Below are 23526 nucleotides of genomic sequence, written 5' to 3' on the forward strand. Positions count from 1 at the left end.
TATATTTCACCAATTTATACCAATCATAAGTAATTACTTTTCTTGAAAGTAATACATTTTACGTGTGTTTAAATTCGAACCAGAAAAAGATTCATTCACAGAGAGCCAGTTCAGTGCGAAGAAACATTAAATATGTTTATGCTTTTTAACGCGAAAATAAACTCGAAAGAACAAATTAACCTTAGACATTTCCCGGAAACAATGCGTTTGGCCGATGAATTTGGTCTTCCAAAAGAACGACAATAACACCAGCTCTGTAAATGTTTGTTTTTTTTTTAACGGATATTTGTAATCCGAATATCCGTCAGTAAGATAAATCATTCCGTTGCGTACGTCCGATATGACCGCTGATCTTATCTTTTGCGTTAGTGGCGAAAAAAGTTGTTTAAAGCCTTACACTGTGGCTCCCAGTATTAACACAGTGCTTCAGCATCCAGAGTGTCAGTCCCGGTTTTGTTTTCCGGTATAGTAGAGCTATCAAATCGTTAGAACGATGAAATTACTCGTTTGTGTGTATGTACTGGCACTTGCCGGGGGGAGCTATGCTGGCCGTCCCGGTGCCCAGGAAGTAATCGATAAGTTCCGGGCCATCGTCCCCAGCTACCTGTCAGCGGTGAGCGAAGATCAGCAGCAGCTGCTCACACTAGAGCGTCAAGGAACGGACGCTATCGCCCAGTTTCACACCGACATGATGCTGGCAAAGGAAACATTCGTAATGTCCGTCACACGCCAGGAAGATGCGCTGATCGAGCTGATGAACGCACAGAACCGCTCGGTTGCGGATGGCCAGTGCATGCAGTTCGTCTCGACGGCACTCAACCAAACGGTCAACGTGATCGGTGTGGCATACACGACGTGTATTAATGCGGCCGACGAAGCGTTGAGCGCTAACATTTCCTCCTACTACGGTACGATCGGTGAGCTGGAGCAATCGGTCGTCGATGGACGTTTGCTGGACGTGTTTCGGGGTGATAACGTGTTCTACACGCCTGACAGAATAGTGGCAAAGCTGCGCCAGAAGGAAAGCGAGCTTAAGGCAAACAACAGTTCAACTGCGATTGGTGAAATGCGCGAGGAGGTAGCAGCATTCCAAGCCGACCTGTCCAAGATCCGCGGGACTTACATTAGCTGCATGACGGTGGCCGAAGTATCCTTTCGCTCGTACATTGAGCTCGCTCGCTCGCAGCTGGTAATGATTTGTGGTGCATTGTTTTAAGTTAAGCACGCCGTGTGGATAAAAGATTCGATTCACATTTGACGCGACTTTAAATAAAGTAGACAAAAGCAGTCTACGCTCTCAGGTTTTCGGGTGGCTTAAGGCGGTAATTTACGGAATAAGTAGGGCTCGAGAGCAATTAAGTAGTGTCCGAACAAGAACATCCTTTTTCAGGAGCATGTATCCTAAACAAATATCCAACATATATACACATACAACATGATAGAAAAGTGATGCAGGTAAATTGCTGAGCACTCCAAAACAAGATAACCACACTTAGTCTATGGATAACACAGTCGGGGCAATTTTTACGAGGGTTGATGTTGTACCTTGTTACGTAACCGCCCGTATCGTAGTACAAACTGCTCTTTCATGTTTTGTTGCAGTAGAATGCTGGGAAAAATTTAACCTCTTGCTGAGAGGAAATACGAGAAATTGAAAAATCTCGGTTATCCGTAAGTTGACATTAACATTACATGCAACACAGTTACAGCTTTATGCTCAGATTCCAAGTCAAAATAAAGTGCATTATTGTATCAAAAGACCTATTGTTCTTATCGGATTTTGGCCACGAAATGGGTAAATATTAACATGGTGCAGCGTGGTGATTTCTTTACAGCAAAAAAAAGTCAGTACACTTGGAAGATATCTTTGTTAGCTTAGCTTTAGCATGATATATTTATATTAGATCTGTTTATAGCACACTTTATGCTATAGACACATCCGAAAGTCATTCATTCGTGTTATTTGCGACATTACATTTAAAAATGTCTCATTTTACACAAACTCTTCACACAAACTACATACTCCACGTAAGTACTATCAATTCTGGTGGAAAAGGACAAAAAAGTCACTTTTAATTCCCGACATTTGACGGTTAACGACTCGACACTCCTCGACCGGGCGATAAGTTGACCATCGGATAGGACCCGCTTGTCCGGTGTTGGAAGGAAGGATGCGAACAATCTGATGTCCATTAACGGAACGGAGTGAAGTGTCGTAAATTAAATTTTATTATTTCATTGCTTTTTTTCGCCCGCTCTCTCTCTCTCTCTCTCTCTCTCTCTCTCTCTTTCTTTCTCTCCGCTTCCCTGGAAATGGCGTTCATCCCGGTACAAACGAACGCGTTGATGATATCAAGCTGCTAGCTATCATGCTGCTAGAGCAACCTGTTGTTAGGTGGTGGTACCCATGTGCTGCGTATCAACCTTCATCTCTGCCGGACAGGGGTATCGTAAAGTGACCGGATTGGGTTCCAAACTCCAATGGCAGGATGCCCCTGCCATGTTTATATATTCTGTGCGCTAAATCATTACGGTCAAACGGGACCTACTCTTCAACACGCGGGGATTGTATACAGTTGCAAACGGTCTGGCGGTCGACCAGTGTCCTGGTTGGTCAACATATAAACCACGTTCCGGTACCGAACCATCGTCAACCTCAAGCTAATATGTTTCCTTTTCCGCTCCAAGCTAGCAAAAAAAAGGTAGTCACTAGTGCAGGCATGCACTTTACAGTGTGGGTTCTGGCATAATCTGCTGGCAATCTCTCTTCCTCTTCAGCTACCACCCCAACTTGCTGTCCTTATCTGTGGTATAGGAGCTATTTGGAGTACCGGAAAGCACATTGCGTGCTTGATGCCTACGGCGGTAAAACCAAAGCCAGTTGTGTGAGCCGTAATTGAGTTTACCAAACCGCGATGAAATTTTGGATGATTTTAATTTCCACCAGTTCAACCAACCATTCCACCAACGTTGAATGTGTGAGTATGATGGATTTCAATTTTTGCCTCTCGTTGTAAGCGAACGTTCTTCGTCATGTATGACGAAGTAGTCAACCAGGATGAAAGTTATGCTAACTGCTAAACAATTCAACATTATTCTTTGATTTGTGGTTGCAATTCTTCACTACTAATCGGTGAAACGAGGACTTCGACTTTTTTACAGATGAGTTTTTTATGCTCGCCAAGCCTTTTAAATTAATATAGGTCACCATTGTTCCCTTTCTTCTCTGTTCGCTCACATTCCAACATACTCATATTTCAAATAAGTTTCCGCAATAAGTTGGGCATCTATCTGGCCGCGCGTACTACCACCACCAGCAAATCATCCACCAGACAGGTAACGTGACAAGTTTGCCGACGCCTTTCTGGACTCTTAATGAAAGCTAAACTGAGGGTGCTCACGAGAACAACCGGATGGAGTTTCCGTTAATTTTTAGCTGTTATTATTTTACTTTATCTTGAAGGATTTCACACGTGGTCAAGTAGGCAAAAGGAAATACATGGGACGGTTGATTTGTTAAGATATTTGGCTCCTGTCTGGCCCCGCGTGCATGTAACTTGCGTGTAGGTTTGTGCAGTGTTCAACAAGTATCCTCTGTCAAACTACCCGCACGCTCGAAGTCAACAGGCCATCAGCGAAGTCAGCGTGAAAATGCAATTGACTGTAGTGGTTTGTTGCGCAAACAGTAGGTCGCGTTGTTTCACAGAAATTTGTTATTTTGTTATTATCTACCCTTTGCGTTCCCTACAACGAAAGCTTGCCCCGTTAGTAGCATCTGGGTTTCCTTTAGAAAGGCAAATATTATTCCAGTATTGCCGAGACGCTTCCAGTTATTAGATTACGTACGGTTGGGATGGGAATGAGATAATTTATCCGCACACACACACACATGGTATTCGCTTCACTTACCGTTCGTTTCCTTCGAGTCCGCCAGTACCGAGGTCGGGACGGCACCGGAAAACGTGGCTAGCGACACTAGGATGGCTAGTGTCGCCGCCTGGCCGGTGGCCACGCTGGCTTTGGCGGTTGGCGGTCGCATCAGTTCAAACGAAAACCCGGTAAAACCTTTGTACAGCACTGAAACTTTTGCGTTTCACCCTGGTAGAGTGTATTGAATGCACAGAATTGAACAAAGTTAGAGAGAATATAGGATTAAAAGAAAAAATGGCTTTAATTTAAGTAAAACGAAAAGAGAGAGAGAGCAGTTTAACTAAGAAAAATAATTCTTCAAAATAGCTAAGCCTAAACTAAATTTTAATCACTAAAACAGCTCACATGTAAGATTCACTTTATCTGTTTTCTTAAACCTCGAGATAGTATACGACGGACGATATAAAGATTTTATGAATTTTTCTGTTGCGCGGTACTGACACTGATCTGTCGAGACGGAGTCACACTCGGTGCCTCCGACGGAATTCGAAGTCAACTGGTGGAAAAACACCGTTCAACTGATTTTTCCCGTCACATTTTCGTTTGATATATACTTTTCCCGACCGCACGCACACAAAGATACGCGCGTGTATTACCTGAAACTGATAACGATGCCACCACCAATGAAGCTTTGGAAGTAACGCTTGTGGGCAAGGATATTTTCACTAGAAAAGCTTCACGCTGCAACAACAGAGCGGAAAGCTGCTTTGATGAAATTGTTGCTATTGCTGGGTTGTATTCGAGATAAAGGAAAGAAATTTGGTTATAAAAATAAAAGCATAAAGATCTTCAGAAGAAGCATCGGTGTTTGGAGCTGCATGCTTAGTAAACATATTAATTTCTCGAAAAAGCTTTTCATTCGTGTTGCTGTCAAATAAGCTGATTAGGAACACCCACTGTGCACGATGTACGGTTGACGAACCCTGCATCGACAGTCTCCGTTTTGACAGCTCGATTGTGACGATTTGTCATTTGCAGAAAATTAAATTTGTTGGCACTTATTTTGCCTGCTGTACAAAAAGTGAAGTCAATTACCACGGGATTAAGAACAAACAACATTTGCGTTTGCCTTGTTTGCTGTAGCAAGGAGTGCAAACTGTTTGTTTTCTGGCTGACCGCGTATGTAACGATGCATTTGCTTCCACGTCTCACCGTGTGAGAAAGAGAGACGTACGTAATAGGACGGAACCTGCTCGAAACAACAACATAGATCCAGTGGTGCCGTGAAAGCTGCTACAGCTGCTGCTCGTATTGTGCAAACTCCCCCCTTGTGCGCTTTTGCACGGCACGATGGAGGACGGACTGTGGTAAGAAAACTTCTTCGGTCACGGTACACTGCCCCGCTTTCGTGAGGTGGTTCCCTTAGCCCCCTACCATTGTGATAAGGGAGTTGTGATAAGCGAACCCCTTGGGCAAGCTGACTCATTCTTTCGACGGGAGTCACTACGATGTCTTTACATTCTGTCACCTTTCCGATCATGTTCGTGTGTTTATTTCGTCATCATTTTTCTCTATGTCTCCCCGCGGCAGGTTGATCGAGCTCGAGTCAGCGCTACAGGATGATTGTACGGTGGACGACATTTACGCAATATGTCACGGAAAGACACTCCCCGAAGCGCTGCGCTTAGACGTGTGGCAGGTGTGCCTGGGGGTACGCAACAAACCGGACCAGCTGGCACAGTTCAACGAAATCTACGACCTTCCCTTCCAGGCACTGTTACGATCCGACTGTGAGGAGTTTGTCAGCAAGCTCGGTAATGAGGACGAGGATAAGGTGTCAGTGGTTTGTGATCTCGAATCGATCCTCACGTTTTACTGCAAAAACCGCAACCTTGTGTACGAGCCAAACAACGGATGGGTGGAGCTGATGCTGCCGTTGCTTTCTTTGAAGCTGATACGTTCAGATACGTACAACCTGTTCGAAGCGATTCGTGATACGTACATTCCAAAGGGCTGCAGTAAGAATGGAACCGTATTCAACGTGTTCCGCCTGCTGCTGCTATATCACGATCCGGAGCTATGTACCATCCTGGACACGAAGCGCATCACGCCCGATTGCTATGCGATGGGATGGTTCCAAACGCTGTTTGCTTCCACCTGTACACTGCCGGTCGTGCTATCCATGTGGGACCTGTACTTCCAGCAGTCCGATCCATTCCTCGTGTTCTTCCTCAGCTTGATTGTGTTGATTAACCAGCGCGATCAAATCCTTGCGATGAAAGCTTCTACCAAAGAAGAGCTCATCGGTTTTCTAGTCAATATGCCGTGCAACATCGAGGCGGACGATGTGCTCGACTTCTGTTCGCTTGCGCAGTATTACTCCGTGAAAACGCCGGCCTCCTTCAAGCGGGACCTGCTGCAGGTGCTATTCGGTGCTCAGCGAGGCGGGAGCAGTAAGCCGGAAGGATCGGTCGTGTCGCAAGCCCTCTGCTTGCCGGTGTCGGTAAACGAACTCATAGAGAACGCGTCGATACAGAACCCACACCCGGAGGCGGTCCGGTTCTTCCTGGTTGACTGTCGGCCAGCGGAACAGTACAACTCGGGCCACCTGTCGACCGCCTTCCATCTAGACAGTAATCTAATGCTACAGGAACCGGAAGCGTTTCAGACGGCGGTGCAGGGATTGTTACGCTCGCAGCGAAACGCTATCGATGCCAACTCCAATGCGGGCGGCGAACATCTGTGCTTTCTGGGATCGGGACGGCTGGAAGAGGACCAGTACACGCACATGGTGGTGGCGTCGTTTTTGCAGAAAAATACCAAATACGTCTCGCTGCTGACAGGTGGATACGAAGCGATACACGAGTACTTCGGTGAGGGCATGGTCGATTGTCTGGAGGATCACGATCCGCTTAAGTGCTTGCTGTGCAATAAGGAGCAGCTACGGTATGGGGGAGGAAAGTCGATCGCAAACAATAACAACCCGAAAGCCCTCAACAGCGGTGCCAACAGTGCTAATAGCAGTGCAACGAACAGTCTCAAGCGAGGCAATCAACGAAGTGGCCATACGGCCAACAACAATGGCACTGCGGGTGACCGGAAATCGACCATCGATTTGTTCAGCAAACTGTCGCTTGCGATGAAAACCAAGTCGGCCGAGGTGAAGGAAAAGCTTATTGACTACATTTCCAACCCGAATGCGAACGAGCCTGGTTCTAGCCGGACAGGTAATGGTGGTGAGAAGCATGTGTCTCGGAATGATCGTAATGGGAAGCGATACCGAAACGTTCCACCGGTGTTCAGCATCGGGGAGGATCAAGAGGATGAGGATGAGCTGAATTCCGCTGCCAGTGAGTCATCGTTGGTGGTGCGGAGCGCTAAAACGAACTCTCAGCAACAATCAGATCCGACGGAAGAGATCGTTTCGATACAGAGCTTCTTGAAGGGGCCGGATGTGATACGGTACTTCAAGTGCCAGGAGGTACACCTGAATGGATACATGTACGACAGCTACCTGCTGGTAACGGCCAAGCATATGATAGTGCTGCGTGAGCTGGAAACTCGACGGGATCGAGCCCGAATCATCGTACGTCGGCAACTCCAGAGCATTGTAAAAATTACGGCCAAAAAGCGACATCGAGACCTGATCACGTTCAAGTACGGCTACCCGGAGGAGGAAAACCTGGTCATTACGGATATGGATCGGTTTCTGATACCGAACGCGAGCGAAGTGACTGATCTGATCTCGCGGCATATTATCAAGCAGACGTGAACCGTCGAGGGAAACGCAGTGAGGGCTTCTAGTCCGTCCTGATAGCATTGTCCCTTATTCCCCACGCGCTAAGTTTAGAGCGTTTTGGTTTTGTTACCACCACATCCGGCAGCCATCATCATCTCAGTGCTTATCAGCAATCAAGAAGTAATGTAGTATTTTTTTCGTATGATTATCGTTGTTATGTTCGTTGATTTTTTGAAAATTTCGTTTTTATTTTAATCGTTACCTGCGATCGTTTTTATGTCTATTTAGTTAGCTGAGACTATTTTCATCATGCATGCATTAGGCTAAAAGTCCATCGTCGTTAATATCGTGCGCCCCAATCTATGTCCGTTACTTATCCTCGTCGTGTAGGGAAAATCACACACACGCACTCGTAGCATTTTGTATAGCTGCACACACACATATTGTAGCACGATTAGAAATGTTGCTGAACATATTGTGTCGATTGTCGATAAACAGGAAACTGATTCCTTGCTACCTTAACCCTGAAGATGAATATATAAGTAAAGTGAACTGAATCCGAGATTTCCATTTGATTCCCTTCAGTAGAGTGAGACGTTGTGACACGCGAAGAACATGCGAAGAAGCTTGTGTATAGAAATAAAAAACCAATCTTCACCCAGAGTTTATCCTTCCCAACGTAGGCATTAAGCAGTGGGTGTTGTTACTTAAGATTTTAAAATCCAAACGTAATTATAATATTTCTTTCTATTAGTACCATTCATCCGAAAGATACCGATGCAACTGTATGATTTAGTGAATTTTTAATGAGATCAACCCATACTTTACTCCTAGGATTCATTACTACGTTCCCAATAAGAATATTGATATAATATTTGCTTTGCTGAAACGTTCAATTTGAAAACACGCATCGAAAAAAGCTTTTCTTCACAGTCAACGTGATGACCGACAGAAGCGCACACCGTGCACGCAAGAGAAATGTCACAATATTGTTGAAAAATAAAAAAATCGAGGGAAAACTTGTGTGTGTGTTCTTTTCCCCTTTTCGCTGCGCCCGCTCGCTTTCGGCAAGCAAGCTGGGCTTATCGGGCCAAAAACTGACACCCTTTCCGCTGGGATATGCATGCACTTGGAAAAAATATATAGACGAGTTTGCATTACGTGTGGAAAATTAGTGTGATAAAAATTTAAACCAGGGAAAACCGTTGGCAGCGAGCCTTCTCAGTGAAAGTGGCGAGCGTATGTCTGTGTGTTGGTTGGCCTCTCGGTGGCTTATAAGTGGAGCACACTCGCTGCTGTGAACTATTTTCGTTTTCTCCTAGTTTTCTCTGGTGCATTTGAACCGTCAGATGCATTTCTTGGTGTCCGTATCAGTTCATTGAAAAATCAATAAAATCATCATATACATGCATACGCCGCACATGCTGGACGGGGTGCATTGGGCGATGCTGACGAAGGAATAGCAAAAAACAGCAAGAAAAAAGAAGTTTGTTTTCATCGCATGAGGTGATAATCTTGATAACAAACAAGCAGGGGCACGAACATCTCTCCGCCCTGCGCGCCTGGATATTTTTCCAAACCATCGAACCGCAGCGGCCAGCTGAACAGGTGAGCCCCTTTTTATCTTGTTGCCACGCTTAATTCCGCTCTGTTATTATTCTGCACGACCTTTATTTTTTGCTCTTTGGTTCAACCCTCCCACCTCAATTCATTTCGCTCACAGTGTCTAGGATTGAAAGGGGCTGGGGTTTTGCTATCACCGACTCGGGTACCGAATAATTTGGCCCCAGCGACACACAAACACGTCCGACCCTCGAGTTAACAACAACACGGGCGGCAGTAGGGTCACGATTTCAGCAGTTTAGCTGTGTCAGTCTATTTGAACAGTGATTATTTGCCGACCCAGCAGCTGTTGCGAGCCGTTTTTATGCGGGTAATGCTATCGGCGGCGATGAGACTTTCGCAAAGAAGGAAGCTATTTCTTACTTATAACCACTTTATGGAAAAATAAGGTGTGTGAATTTAGAGCGACAAGGAAATGAATTTCTCGTGCTGGTATTTCCGGTACATTTCTTTTGAAGGATCTGTTCATGGAATGCTTTGTGCGCACGTTTCCGCACGACAGAATTAGATCTTTTTGCAAATGGAAATTTATGTGCTGCTTATCTGGGGGCATCATAAGCTCCATTTTGCACCTTGAACGGGAAACTATTTTCGTCAAAGACGTACTTTGGCCGGTAAAAAGCAAACCATCAGACAATTTATTTGGCATGCACGTGTACGCACCGGTTTTGTCTAATCTTTCCATTAGAGTTGCTAGATACCTGCTTTATAGCGAACACGTTTGTTGATTTTGTTGTTGTTGCTACCCATCGCCAGATCCTGTCACATTGACCGATAAGCGTCGCATGGGGTAGCGCTCCCCAACACGCCGCAGCCACATGGGAACGCGGTGTTTTAGCTTTTAGAAGTAACGCTCAGAATGGAATTAATGTAGTAATTCATACTTTTTCTTCGGGTTGGTTTTTTTAAACAACAGCCTTGGACCGTTACATCCTTCGTAAGCCAGCCCGGTCACATGCTCTTACCTGATTTGAATAGATCACCTTTCCTGACATGTATCCGTCGGCCGTGTTAAGTAATGATATGCGTGTGCGTAAGTTGCTAGACCTCACTGGTCGGCCAAACCGGGAACTGAAGGGATTTCTTTGTGTCTCCGGGGTCGGCAGAAAGTCCCACTCTATGGCTGAACCCGTTGATAGCTAATTAACCACTCTGAATAATCATGATGCGCCTTTGCTTCCCTTAACTCGTCTTTATTCTGTCTAATGAATTTTTTGTTGTTTTAGGTCAAACCACACCTCCTCACAGACCACAGGCAGAGTTAATCGAAGCGTACCATTCGAGCGTCAAAGCTAGAAGAAGCAAAACGAACGATTCCGTATCCTTCGTACTATAGTGAGTGTGTAAAGGCTTTGCTACAATGAAACCGTATGATAATGGCACCTTTGCTTCCCGACACATTGTGTCCGAATGGGAGGACAACGTGATGTTCGATGCAGACGATCCCGACTTTTCCGTCGGTGGTGGTGGCGTTGGTCCACCAACCGCGAATATGCTGATGCGCTCAACGGCCGGATCGCAACAGATTGCGCGGCAATTGGCAGCCTCGAATCTAACTCGCTCAGTTACGACCTACTACGGGCTAAACTCGACCTCGATTGTGTCGAATTTAAACCAGCTAATGAAGGGTAAGTGATCTAAATATTTGGATTAATTTAAATTGATAAAAAAAACCGCTACACGCTTAAATGAAGAGGAAGCAAACAGTCAGTCGTCAACATGTCTAAGCAAAAACGTATGGTGCTGTGGTAATTTTGTTTCTGTTTACTATTTCCAGTATCCCAGCACTATTTAAAGCCTATTGATCGGTGCGAAATGTTGTAGATTGGTGTCGAGCGACATATTTATGCAATTATTTAGCAAACGCTTTATCCATAATCGCCCTACCGCTTCATCGATGGTACTGGCGGGGATCAAGCGTTTCGTGTCGGAGTGTACATAAATCTTCCGGTAAACAGGCACTACTGTGACGCTAGCAATCACATGACGTACTATCCTGCATTAATTATCCACTGCCCCAGTTCCTGCGCGATGCAAAACTATCGACAGTTTACTCGATGACGGGCTACTGGCCGCACACAAACTCTGGAGTAAACAAGCTTTTTTTGCAGTGAAGCTATGGCTAACATCCTTCCTTGAACGCGGAGATACGTGACCCACGCCAATACCCTTAGCTGGGGCAGTAAGCCAAGCGAGATATATTTCTCTCTTGTGCACCATTTCTTTTCTCGGTCGATTATGGTATGCTTTATGTGTTCACTTGCGCTCTGGCGTACGGTGACGCTTCAGCTCGGCGGTCCTGCAGCTGCAGTATTGATCGTATCCATTCTCCTGATGTTCCTAATCGGAATCGTCAACAGAAATAAGGAACTTGTTTTTGACGATTTGCACGGCTATGTGTGCCGCTTTTTCGTTCCTATCTCTTGGGAGTGAAAATAGAGAAAAAAAAATCATATTGCGGTAATAATCTGCTTCACAAACACCAATCGTCCGATCGGCAGTAAGCGTGTAGACGCTTGTTTTGCTCTCAGCTTCTTTGAGAATGTTTGCAATAGGGTGGGGGGTTCAAGACAGATCAAGGTCTTAATCGACCTCATCGGATCGGAGATGAATTATTAGTTATTGAGGAGAGAAAAACATATTTATGTAATTTTTACATACAATCTTTTCAGTAACTTTTTTGCTCCTGCACCCATCGAATCAGAAAAAGTGGTGGAAATTGCACGCCACCACGCCTGTGTTCGGGCAGGACAGTGGGATGACATGGTGCAAACATAATCTAATCGTCAGGAGAACCGAACTGAGGTTCGAGGCCGTGTCGAGAGATAGCCCTCGCTCATGATCGCAAGAAGCGATGCGAAGAGGTGATTGGGACGACGGACCTTCTCACTGTGGTTTGTGTTTGTTTGCATACACTCGCTTCAATGAGGTGTATGGGATTGATAGCTCTCGGCAACGGGCGCAATGGAACGAGCCTCTTTCCTGATTATGAAGATGAAACACAGCGTGTGCGTGCACATCCTTCCCTTGGTCTTCTCCAGTCCCATCACTTACGACAAAGTGCTCATGTGTGTTCGACGTGTTTTCTTTTTGTTTGCAAAAAAGGAGAGGAAAGGTTTCTCGGTCCTTAAATACACTCCACTGTCCAGGTACCACCTCGTGGTATCTCCTAAAATAAGTATTTTTTCCTTACTTCATCCACCCACAATTGGCACCATCCTGCCTCCCAGATGTGCCAGAGCTCTACCGTCGATGTTGATTTTGTTATTATTGTGCTTTTTCATCTCAATTTCCATCGCTCCGGCTCACTCGCTCTTCGTCGTCATTGGCTGATGAAATAGGGGTGCGCGCGAGACTTTGCACAAGCAATGACGTCTTTCGGGTGATATGATCTGTTTACGAATCTCGTCTGTAGCTAACCTACGCAAGCAGCGGGGGTAGTAGTACTTTGGGGGAACAATTGTCCAGAGTGCTTGGCTGTTTTCCTAATCGATGTTCCTTTTCCACCGTCAATATGCTATGGAACAGATAGACAAGAATGGGTTTGATGGAAGGGTGGCGTTGAGTTACTTCCGTTTTGTCCAAAGATAAGATGTTGGATCTCAAAATGAATCGTGATATTACGTTTGTCGCATGACGGCGGATGACGCATTGCTCGAGGTCTCGTGCTGCTTGGGGGTATGTAGGTTATAGGGTAAGTTGAAAAGGAAATTATCACTTTATCGGTTATCAGGTATTGATTAAAATTGTACAGTTCCGTTCCTCCTGAATAAAAAAATTACAGCCTGTTCCGAAGAACTATTTACGATGTTGGCTAGACGTTTATTATACACCTGATAGCGGCATTATACGCATCCAAATTTTCGGTTGTTTTGGCAAGCTGAAACGGATGTTTGTTATAGGAATAACATGTTTTTCATTGCCGCACGACCATCGTTCCAATATGCGCATTGTTGATGCTAACCCACTTTAAATCCGTTTTGGCCAATTCAGTTGGAAAGCAAATTAAAAGATAAGGCTGAGCGACGGTTTTACTTACCAAACTGCGTTAAATTAAATTTGTAAACCAAAAATGATCATCGGGAACAATCCGAGAGCACATACCACCGAACAGCAGGACGAGTTGCAATAATTGTGGGGATACCAAAGTGAGTTAATTCACACGTTTAACCATTCCCAATAACAAACGACCAATGAAACGGAAAATCACGTTTAATTAACATAGCCGTTGCGACAAAAGCCCTCCCCCCCCCCCCCCTACGTGGTTCTTGATCGTATTGAAGTTTGATCATGAACTGCTGCTGCTTAGTTCAGTATTTGATTTACCGTTGATAGAAATTAGCATACAGTGGGATTTTTTTGTGGGGTTTTGCCACGTTAGTGGGGACAGCCAAGTAAAACCCGTTTCGGTAGCGTTCAAATTCTTGATCCACGAATCAACCGCCCATCTGGCTGGCGATGATGGAACGGGCGATAGGATGACAAAATTCCCATAACACACAATGGCATCCATCGTCACGTGACCAGCCAGGGGCTGCAACTACTAGCGGGTGGTGAAATGGTGTCTTCCCCCTCCTCGAGGCTAGATCCCCGAAGAGTCTAGAAGAGCGTTGTTTGGACAGGTTTGTTACAGTACAAGTACGCACGCGTGAGTTGCTCTGGAGTCAGTTGATGACAGTGACTCGAGCCCTGCGGGATGGAATGCGGAAGGAACTGCACCATGGAAAATATGCGTTGATGTGACCTTGTCCAACTGCCCAACAATTGGTTTAACACACAATTTCGTCGTAAGCGACATTTGATGTCTTGTACGGGATGCGCGCGTGCATTTGATAGACGGTGATGGTGACCGTCTCCGGATGTTTGTGGTCGGGAAATTCCTTCCCACCATCGCCACCACCACCTCTTCTTATCATGATCATTGTACTGTGCGTGCCCGGGAAAGACCTTCCGAAGTGGCCAAAGTTTTTTGTGCGATGTAAACAAGAGGCGTCGTTGCACAAGCGGCGACGCCACCGCCCGTGATGCGGCATGGACCGGTTCTAACCAGTTCGATTACCGGTTCGGATTTGCCAACCCAAGCAGGCAGACTCTAATATAAAGTTTATGCGGTTTTGATGATTCAGAGTCGGACCGTCTCGGCTCGTTGTTTTCGTTTTGCATTCATCTCACAACATGTGATCATAACAGCCGAAATTTTCGGTTATGTTTACTTGGTCTGGGGTTTTCCATACCTAACAAAAAGTGAATAAAGCTTTCGTACAGCATCCTTTTGGATCGGTGTTGGCGCTAGTGACGTCAATTTACATTCAAAAAATTGCGCGTCGTTTATTTGGGGTGGGTTCAACCTTCGACCCGGTCAATCTACAGGTGACGTCGCATGCGTAAACATGTGGTCGTGTCCCCTCTAGCTTGAATGCCCGTGGTGTAGGTTTGGATTGTAAGCGTTTACCGGACTATCAACCACAAAGCTGTCCGTACGCATTGCAACTAGTAGTAGCCGGTGGTGGCGAAGGTTAGGGGGTGATGTGCGCATTGACAAATTTTGGAGCCGGTGGCAATGTAATGGCTGCTTTTGTATGCAAAACGGGTCATCGAGCAATGGAAACGTTCCGTCCTTGGGTGGCGGATGGTGGGAGTGCGGTTCTCGGTACTTGTATCGTGATTCCTAAACACTGGAGGTGGGGTGGTGGAGGGAGGAGGTTGCGTTGAAAAACAAACCACGATGCGATAATATCAATACACATTAGTTGAATTGATTTTTGCTTGTAATCGACAAGCGGTCGGTCTCGTTTGGTCTCGTGTGAGGTTTGTTTACGCTCTTAACTGAACGTGTTTTGTAACGGCCGGAAATTCTTGAAACCCAGAATTTCCCGGGGATTTTTGTCGTTCTGTTTCTAAACGACGCAAACAACGCCAAAGTATCATTATCGCCCAACAAGATGTTTTACGAAGCATTAAAATGGGTCTGAATCGCACTAGTACTAGCAGGAGGGCTCATTTGAATGATTTTCATCTCAAACCTTCGTTAGTTCATTCATCTGAGTCTCCGTTTGTAGGTTAAACCATTAGATGAAGATGCCGGATGACTCATATATACATTCACTCACACTGTTTACGAGATAAATCCTGTCTATCACTGTCATTGTGTACATACTGGCGAACAATCTCAGGGTGTCGGATGATTATATGGTCGTTGTAATGTTACTGCGAAGATTAGCACCATCTAACACCTCCCGCTAAAGATGGGTATTACGTCCGTTCCTAGAAATATAAAAGTAAAGCGTGTCTCTTGGTAAATGTTACGAAACTCGTAACGTTGTGTTGTGTTTGGTTTGTTAAACTAAAATTAATGCTCCATCTTATGATGTTTAAGGTTCATGGTTACGGTTACTTGAATGTAAATCTTTCTTCTATTTATTTGTTTGATAGACGAAACTTCTATTTTGATTCTAATCCGCCAAATTGCAAAACAATCTCACAAGTAAACAGACTAGTGTAACAAATTGTTTGCAAACAATCTCAGCATAATGCCGCCACCGGGATTCGCTACTTCGTAACCAACAACTGACAACTGGGATGGTAGCAGCAACAGCAATGCCACGGGATGGTCGGTTGCCATTGCATCAGCAAACTGCCTGATGCCCTTGCTTGCACCGGCATTCGCGTGATGATGATGATGATGATATGAGCAATGGACGAGTTTGACGCCTTACCCGCTCGAACTGGGATGAACCTTTCGAGCATGGAGCAGACGAGAGCTTAGCGATAGAGATGCAACTCTGCCATCTCTCTTGTCACGAGCACAAATATGCGGATGGTAGGCTAAACAAGTATCCTAAGTGGAAGTGAACGGAACAGTGTATGGTTGGGTGGTATGGGTGAAAGACAAAAACTATGCATCTATTGTACTGGTCTGGCCGCACGGCAAGTGCCAGCTACACCCCGTGCGGCCTGATACTACTAGAACTTCAACATGGCCCGACCCTTGATCTGCGGAATTGTTTTTAAAAAAGTTATTTTTTCCTTCTTTTTTCTCGTTTTGTTTTCTGCTTCTTTTTAGTTCTATCAACTGCCGATGTGTTGCCGAATTACGCGAGAGAAAAGCGTGTAGGTGCTATGTGAAAAATAACTGCCAAACCCACAAACTGTCCGATGTGATGGAGGTGTGAAGCTTAGCGAGATTGAGGGGGGTTCGGACATACATTTTGCCATTCAACAAGGTATGGTTGTGTATACAACCAGGGGGGGTGGGAGCGTTGGCGGAATTTTGTGATAAATGATTTTTCGTGTGTGCCTAGCAACGGTGTGTGATTTGGTAACATGTGGTGTTTGTGTGTGTGTTTGTTTTTTTTTCAAATTCATACTCAAATGTTGACACTGTTTAACTTATATATGTGTGTTACACATACACATACACTGGTGGGAATCAAATGTCGGCCAATTTCCACCAACCACATGCAACCCACTAGGGATCTTATCAGCCCGCACGCGTCTAATACTGTGTATGTGTTTAAATAAATATGTTTAATCGAATGCTAGCCACTACTGCCAGGCGACTCAACCCCCCCTCCCCCCCCATTCTATAATGAATGGCCCTGAGAGAGGGGTGTGAAATTTTTGCTCTATATTATCAGCTATCTGCCTCACTGCCCGTACATTCCCGTTGGGATTTGCTTTATTTTATCCTACACAAACGGCTTGCTTTTATATTTATCTGCTGCTCCTCGTGTGGTGCTGCATTCAGACCGACAAGACAAATCGACCCTTCACCATCAAGAACCCCTTCCCCCTTGGTCCAACCAGTGTGTGCATTTTATAGCTGATTACTGGTTGGTTAATCCGCCCTGACACGAATATGTGTGTGCCTTTAAGATTTTTGCACCTGTTTTTTGCGCTATTTCCTGGCCGACACACAAGAGGTTCAGCAGAACGGGTTCATCGATAACGGACCAAGCCCGAGGGATGGCTTTTTTTGGCTGTTGCACTCGCTATTGGATAAAAGTTGAAAAGTCGGTGTGTTACCAGCTGGTTCGTGATGGCTTTCCCTGAAAAATGATATCGCTTTTGTGGGTGAATTTACATTTGCAGTGTCATTTATTTCCGTACTAACGCGACGTTATGTTGAGGTGTTGGAGTATTTTTCTTCTTCACCTGGTATGATTTTTGCCCTTTGGTAGCACATTCCTCTTTTTACTTGGAAAGATAATCGTGTCTGTGAGGGCAAAAGGTTATCAGGACTGATAAATTTGCTTTAAACTTAATTCTATTATCAATGTTCATACTTTTTATCTCAACGTGTTGTTTGATATTGGTCCATCTCGATCTTTTCCGGGAGATGATTTTTTTTTTGTAATTTGTTATAATTGAATATTTATCCTGTTTTCATTAAAATTTTATTTTGACTACGGAAAATGATCGGAAACCCCTCTCCATCCGATATGGATAATTTGAAGCCTTCATCTCTTTCAAAGTAAACCGACATGAACAATGATCGGATCATCCCATGAGTCGTGTCGATTTCGTGATTCGTTCGTTTTGTCTTAAAACATCACAATAAATTGCCCCTCCTTCCAGCCAGCATAGCACTCCCATCGATATGTCACTCCCCATTTCTTGCCAAATGTGTGAGTGTCCTGCTCCGGGCACAATTATCGGTCACGTGTGAAAGAAATCGTTACAGCGCGAACGGCAGGGTAGTGATGTGTTGGCTTGCAAAAACATGCATTACCTTCAGCGGGCTTTTAAATGTGAACGCAAAAAGCAATGACTGGTGAGGCTATTTCCAAGTTCGCATGTGCATATTCGCCTTTGGGTGTGCTTTTTCTACATGTGGATTGTTTGGATCGTTTTTATACGCTCGCACACACACGCACACCTTGGGCACGTTAGTCGGCACTGATCATCGTGTCCGAAGGTGTTTGAAGTGAGTCAAAGTTCGACCTCCTCTCCGAATGCCACCTTAGAATGCATGTCATCGCGGGTGCCATCATTAGAAGAGGATGGATGTTTGGGCGCCATTGACGAAAAAATGCCTCCCAGTTGCAATTATATTATCTCACCTGAAGGTTATTCAATAAAGCGTCGCTTTCTCTCCCTTCCCTCCTCCCCTTACTGCGTCCTTGTTATATAATTTCGCAGTTGCAGCCTCTGCTGACGAGATTTGACTTTTACTCGAGGCCAATTGTATGTAAATCATAGGCGTATAACTCAAACATATTTCTGGCAGATCGTGGGTTTGATCGACGCGTAACTAGAGAGTGAGAGGAAAATCGTCCATCTCAGCTTACGATAAACGTCAGGTTATGACAGATTTTTCTCTGCCTCCACATTCACCGCCAGCATCCGAGATTGGAGCGACCAAGTAGAAGGCAAAACATCCCCATGTTGCACGCAATTTGCATAATCCTCACGTTGTCCGTCACATGCGCAAAATAAGTTTTCTTTTTACTGTATGCACCTGCATTCCACGTGGCCCCGGCACTTCACCTATAAACCATTGTGTTTAGCCACAAATATTTCGTTTGGATCAAAGTTTTTCATGCACCCCTATTAGTTGTGTGTACCGGCTTGTTTGCTCCACGTTGTCTCGATCACCACTCGGCTGTGCGGCTCAAACAGTGATCACAATTGATTCGCAATAAAACCGATTCATTAAGAGGAAACACATTGCAGCTGCCGCCGGGCGCCTGTGTGTGGCAGTCTTCCTTCAAAAAGCAGCTCCACACACCTGTGTCAGGGCTTGTGTCGGAAATCGCTTAAAGTCTAGCTTTTTCTCTGTGCGTGATCGATGAAGAAGTACCAAACAAGCAATAAAAAAGCCCTTCGTTGTTTGGCCAATTTGTTGTGGCCTTTTTATTGGTGGTGGATTCTTTCTTTCTCTCACCTGTGAATATTGTTAATTGAACATGCCTCAAACCATTTGGCCAAAGCATCTCCCTGTTTGGCCATACATAAACACACACGATTTGCGTCATTCGTTTCCCGGTCGAATCAAGTCGACTGATCTGGAAGTTGTCAAAGGCCCACTCAGAAACGTGCTTGATGGGACAGGCACAATGTTTCGTTGTAAGTTTTTTTTTTTAAAGCTAGAGAAAGTATTTAGGTTATGGAGTGGTTAAATAAAAACGAAAAAGGCTTGATTTTTGTGGAATTAAAACAGAATAAATCAAGTAAGAAAGACGAAAAGAGGGAAAGGATGACAAAGGAGTTGATTTCTGGAGCACAACCCAAATCCACGAGACCATCTAGGGATTGCAGGTGGGATTTGCAGTTGTTTCAAACCTTTGGGATGTAATCTCCACGTAACCTGCATTTTAAAATGTATTTGTGGGCGATATTCATGTCTTTCACAAGTAATTCCTTGCGTTAGTATTGATGGCAAATTTTCAGAATCAATAAAAACAGCATTATTGTTAGCGTTCCAATCTCGATCGGAATAACATCCCCGAGTTCGCCGAACAACATTCGTTGTCCAGATGTTGCGTTGCGTTGGTTTTCATTTAGTTATACCAAGATTCGGTCATCGGTAAGGTTAAGTTAGTAATTTATTTACACTTTCCGGTTCCGATCTGTTGGTCTGATGCGTATGTCTTACTTCTTGTGAAAATATCATCCAAATTTGACCACGAAAACAGTAAAGACGCTGACTTTTACTCAAATAGATCTTCCTTCTGGGGATTGTGGGCGATGTCATATAGGGTGGCATTCACCATGCTACACTTCTACACCCACGATTCCAACGACAACAGCAAGACAGAAAAGGTGTAGGTTGTGGTATGTGTGAGTGATGTTCGCACTATCAACAATTGATTCAAGCACACGCGCGCGCCGCTCGTCTGTCTAATCAGTTTAGGGTTGCAGCTTAGGCGAGAAAACGTCGTGTGTCGTCCGATTTCCCTGCAAACGAGAAACAAGGGGTGGCAGATGGGGATGAGGGGAGTATTCGCGTGAACCAGTGTACAAGTTCCATGCACATCGAATCAGTAAGCACGAGGATGAGCAGCAGCTCGTCGTTAGTTATAAATATATGCCAATTTGATACGGAGTTGCAGGTTTGCTACGGTAGTTTAGGTTTAAAGTTTGACTGAGTCATTTTTATCAGTGATTAGGTATGGGGATTGGGACAGGTGCACGCTTTTGTGTCTTGAAAGTAACTGGAGGTTGGACAAAGTAGTCGAAGATGTCCATTGCGTATAATCTCTCGTGAGCATCCAAGAGACTCTTTCTTTTTATAATCAGCAGGCCTTTTCAGAATCAACGAAGTGCAGAAAAAAACTTTAAATAATAACAAACCAGAGATTACCAAGGTTGACAAAGCGTGACCGCGAAATCCGTCACGGTCACATGATATTGTAGCCTGGCGTTGTCCATCCCTTGGTGTGTAGACACCCGACGTTCATGACGCACAGGAGACAGGCATGGGTCAGCTTCAGCAGCACCAGGTACGGCACATCACATCGCACATCATATGACACTGTTAGACGGAACACATACCGTGCAGTGGTGTAGCCATGCCAACGATCGATGGTGGGGTGAATGGGTTGAGACGTTGGTTCGTATCGTAATGATGTAGAATATTTTTAAACTATCGGTTCATAGCAGCACACCCCCCGTTTGGGTACGTATATGCTATTTTTACACCCTTTTCGAAGGGATAAGAGAGGATGGAGAGTCAGGAGTATAAGAGGAGAAGTGCTCTTTATATCCGGCTGTGTCCGTCAACCAATGGCACGGGATGTGTGCAAAAAAAGAGGTTCGCATCTTTCACACATCTTCCCAGCGAGACACTAGATGTGGCGCAGTGAAGAACGCGACGACGGTTCTGACGACTTTTGATCAGGAAAAGTATAACAATAATCATATCCATCATCGTATCGAGTTCAACACAAGAACGGAGAAAGTATGGTAAATATTTTGCACACACCTCTTTCGCCGGATTGTACTTTGGTCAGTACCAACCAGACGGTGTGTTGATAACTTTGCGTGTCGGTGACGTCGTGGAAATACGAAAATCGGTTCCAATTGAATCCGCGATTCATGATTGAGTCCGACGGCTGCAGGTAATGTGTATTGAATGGATTTACTAAAGGCATTCCCTTCTCTCTCCTCTGCCACGATGCGGAGGAGACAATGCAAAACGGCGCTTTGACGCCCGCCGGATAGCAGGCAGCTGCATTCAGGCGTGCTATTATTAGCGGCGACAGTGAGTTATTTCTGACGGGGGTTCGTTATCCATCGTTAATAGATAGCAAAGGATGAGAGTTGTTGTACCTCAAAAGAAGGATAGACAGAGATAGCGCATCCCGGATGGTTGGAGTAATGTTTTATGGAACTGTTTTCTCAGTCTGATGAGAATTTCTGAAAACGCATTGTGATCCGTGCCTGTACAATTCTATGAATGCGGGTTGACGCAAGGGAAGGAATGTGTTTGGAATTAGATGTTACGTAATGCTCGTGTGTGACACTAAGACCTATAAATGGACGCTTTTAAATGTAGTGTTTTAATACGGACAAGCTTCATTTATATTTTTCCTCAAAAGGGATTTGTACTTTGTTGGCCGGACCACGTTGGTTGAATATTATTAATCATTGTAGCTGAACAAATAGAAAATTACATTCAGTCATACAATTTCTGCTCCCGGAAAGGTGTAGAGGGCCGTTCTCTCTCTTGCTCCCGTTCCAATTTGGTCGGCGACGCCAAATAGCACCATTTGTTGCGATTGATTGGCATTTAATGTTTGTGTCGCGTCGAAGCTTTCCGTAGGCGTCGGACACGAGCAGCAGTCGATTTGAAAGTGGTACCATTTAACGATCCTCCGGCTACAAGCGCTCGCACTACTCGTCGCACCAAGTAATCGAGGCTACCCTAGAGATGCAGTTTAAGCATCCTCATTCCAACTTGGCTGGCTGGCTGGCGACTGGCACCAGGAGAAAAGATTTATGGAACTCAGGTGCACCGAGCACGTCAGGTCGTTTAATTTGCACTCGAAGCGTTTTTGCCGCAAAGAAAGTAACTCAGCATCTAGCTACGTGTGCCTACCGCGTGGATGCATGTGTGTGTGTTGCATGCTCTTATGCGAATAGATTTTACATGAATCGGTTGTAATATGGTGTAAGCCACTCGAACGACACACATTTGCGTTTGATGCTGGCAGTGGCGGTGTTTTACATCATCTCCCATCTCCCAGCCGGCGAGTGTGGAGTTTCCTTATTGACTGTTCACTACGAATTACCCTCTTAAACGACCGGGTGGGTGCTTGTTTGTGTGTGGGAAGACACGACCCATAGCCAAGTAGTGAAGTACCGATACTTAATCCTGCCTCGTAAACCCAAAATCCCAGAGCTCCAGAGCTCCAGAGCGCATAGCAAATCATTCAACCATTCGCTTCCACGACAGTTCCCGTGTGTTATGGGGATTTTAGCGGCCTGAGATTATTAACACGACTCTACAACTTTGTATGAGGGCCCGTGTGTGTAAGTTGGGTAATGGTTATCCGATGGCGGTCGTTGTGCAATTGTTGCATAAGTGTGCGGCGACCGGGTCCTTGGTTGATATTTTTTCCTCTCCGAATGCTGTAATTAATAACATTCTATGCGACAAATTTGAATACCTTAAAAGGTGTGGCCAGATATGCCTCAATTGATCTGCTGGACCTCTCACACGAAAGCTATTCAACGGTATCTTATAGGAATGAACTTTCATCAATGAACCGCCCTTTGCGTACACTACTCCGGTAGTGCTAAGGAGCGATAAGACGTCCCGACATGACGACTTTGGTCAATTAAAGCCATGCAATACCGAAGCGACACTCACGTGCCACGCTTCAACCATCCTGTTGGCGTGCATCGATCCTCTCGCACCACCCAGTGCACAGGTTATACCGTTCTTCCCACGTCTCAAACTCGTCCCATACGAGATGCGAGGTTCCAGGTTGACCAGAAATGTCGCAAACGATTATTACGGATGTAACACAACAACGTGAAAGATGGGAGTTGCTCTCAGTGCTCAATCACGTTCTCGGAGGATGCTGTGATGCATACTGCAGGTGGTTTATCGCCCTTGTCTTGGATTATGGATTTTTTTATGATTTACAACCTGTATGTGTGTTGACAGCGAAATAGACAGCGAGTGTGATCGAGGAGGAGGTTGTGCGAGTTCTCGCTGAGTTACTCTAATTAATGGGCTAGTAATAGTGTTTATTGTTACATGGGTTATACGAGGATGTTGTTACGTCACTGACAGACTATAGCAATAGGCCTCTGTGTCATGCGACGATGAGCCAGGGTGGCAT

At 45.1% G+C, this 23526-nt stretch overlaps 4 protein-coding genes across 6 annotated transcripts in view; 3 read left to right on the forward strand and 1 right to left on the reverse strand.

Annotated features, from left to right (window-relative positions):
- Positions 1 to 4465, reverse strand: part of LOC120960196 (uncharacterized) — a 35323-nt gene extending 30858 nt beyond the window's left edge. Inside the window, exons 1-2 of one of the 3 annotated variants that reach the window (XM_040384224.2) lie at positions 4276 to 4465; positions 3910 to 4098 (exon numbers count right to left, since the gene is read on the reverse strand). In XM_040384224.2, the coding sequence (XP_040240158.2) occupies positions 3910 to 4039 (130 nt within the window). In that variant the 5' untranslated portion in view covers positions 4040 to 4098; positions 4276 to 4465. The remainder of the gene's footprint in view (positions 1 to 3909; positions 4099 to 4275) is intronic. The other 2 variants (XM_040384222.2, XM_040384223.2) reach the window with 2 other exon arrangements.
- LOC120960200 (uncharacterized) lies at positions 402 to 1318 on the forward strand. Its single transcript, XM_040384229.2, has one exon. It carries the CDS (start codon positions 494 to 496, stop codon positions 1214 to 1216), a length of 723 nt encoding a protein of 240 aa, XP_040240163.1. The 5' UTR covers positions 402 to 493; the 3' UTR covers positions 1217 to 1318.
- A 405-nt stretch (positions 4466 to 4870) lies between the features above and the next one.
- On the forward strand, positions 4871 to 8291 carry LOC120960079 (TBC1 domain family member 23). The gene is made up of 2 exons (XM_040384018.2): positions 4871 to 5237; positions 5461 to 8291. Exons 1-2 carry the CDS (start codon positions 5221 to 5223, stop codon positions 7640 to 7642), a joined length of 2199 nt encoding a protein of 732 aa, XP_040239952.1. The 5' UTR covers positions 4871 to 5220; the 3' UTR covers positions 7643 to 8291.
- Positions 8292 to 8660: 369 nt separating this feature from the next.
- The window catches only part of LOC120960080 (protein pinocchio), a 28102-nt gene continuing 13236 nt past the window's right edge, over positions 8661 to 23526 (forward strand). Inside the window, exons 1-2 of the mRNA XM_040384019.2 lie at positions 8661 to 9217; positions 10459 to 10860. Coding sequence (XP_040239953.1) covers positions 10593 to 10860 — 268 coding nt within the window. The 5' untranslated portion in view covers positions 8661 to 9217; positions 10459 to 10592. The remainder of the gene's footprint in view (positions 9218 to 10458; positions 10861 to 23526) is intronic.

This window comes from Anopheles coluzzii, chromosome 3 (genome assembly GCF_943734685.1).
Source record: "Anopheles coluzzii chromosome 3, AcolN3, whole genome shotgun sequence".
Taxonomy (NCBI): domain Eukaryota; kingdom Metazoa; phylum Arthropoda; class Insecta; order Diptera; family Culicidae; genus Anopheles; species Anopheles coluzzii.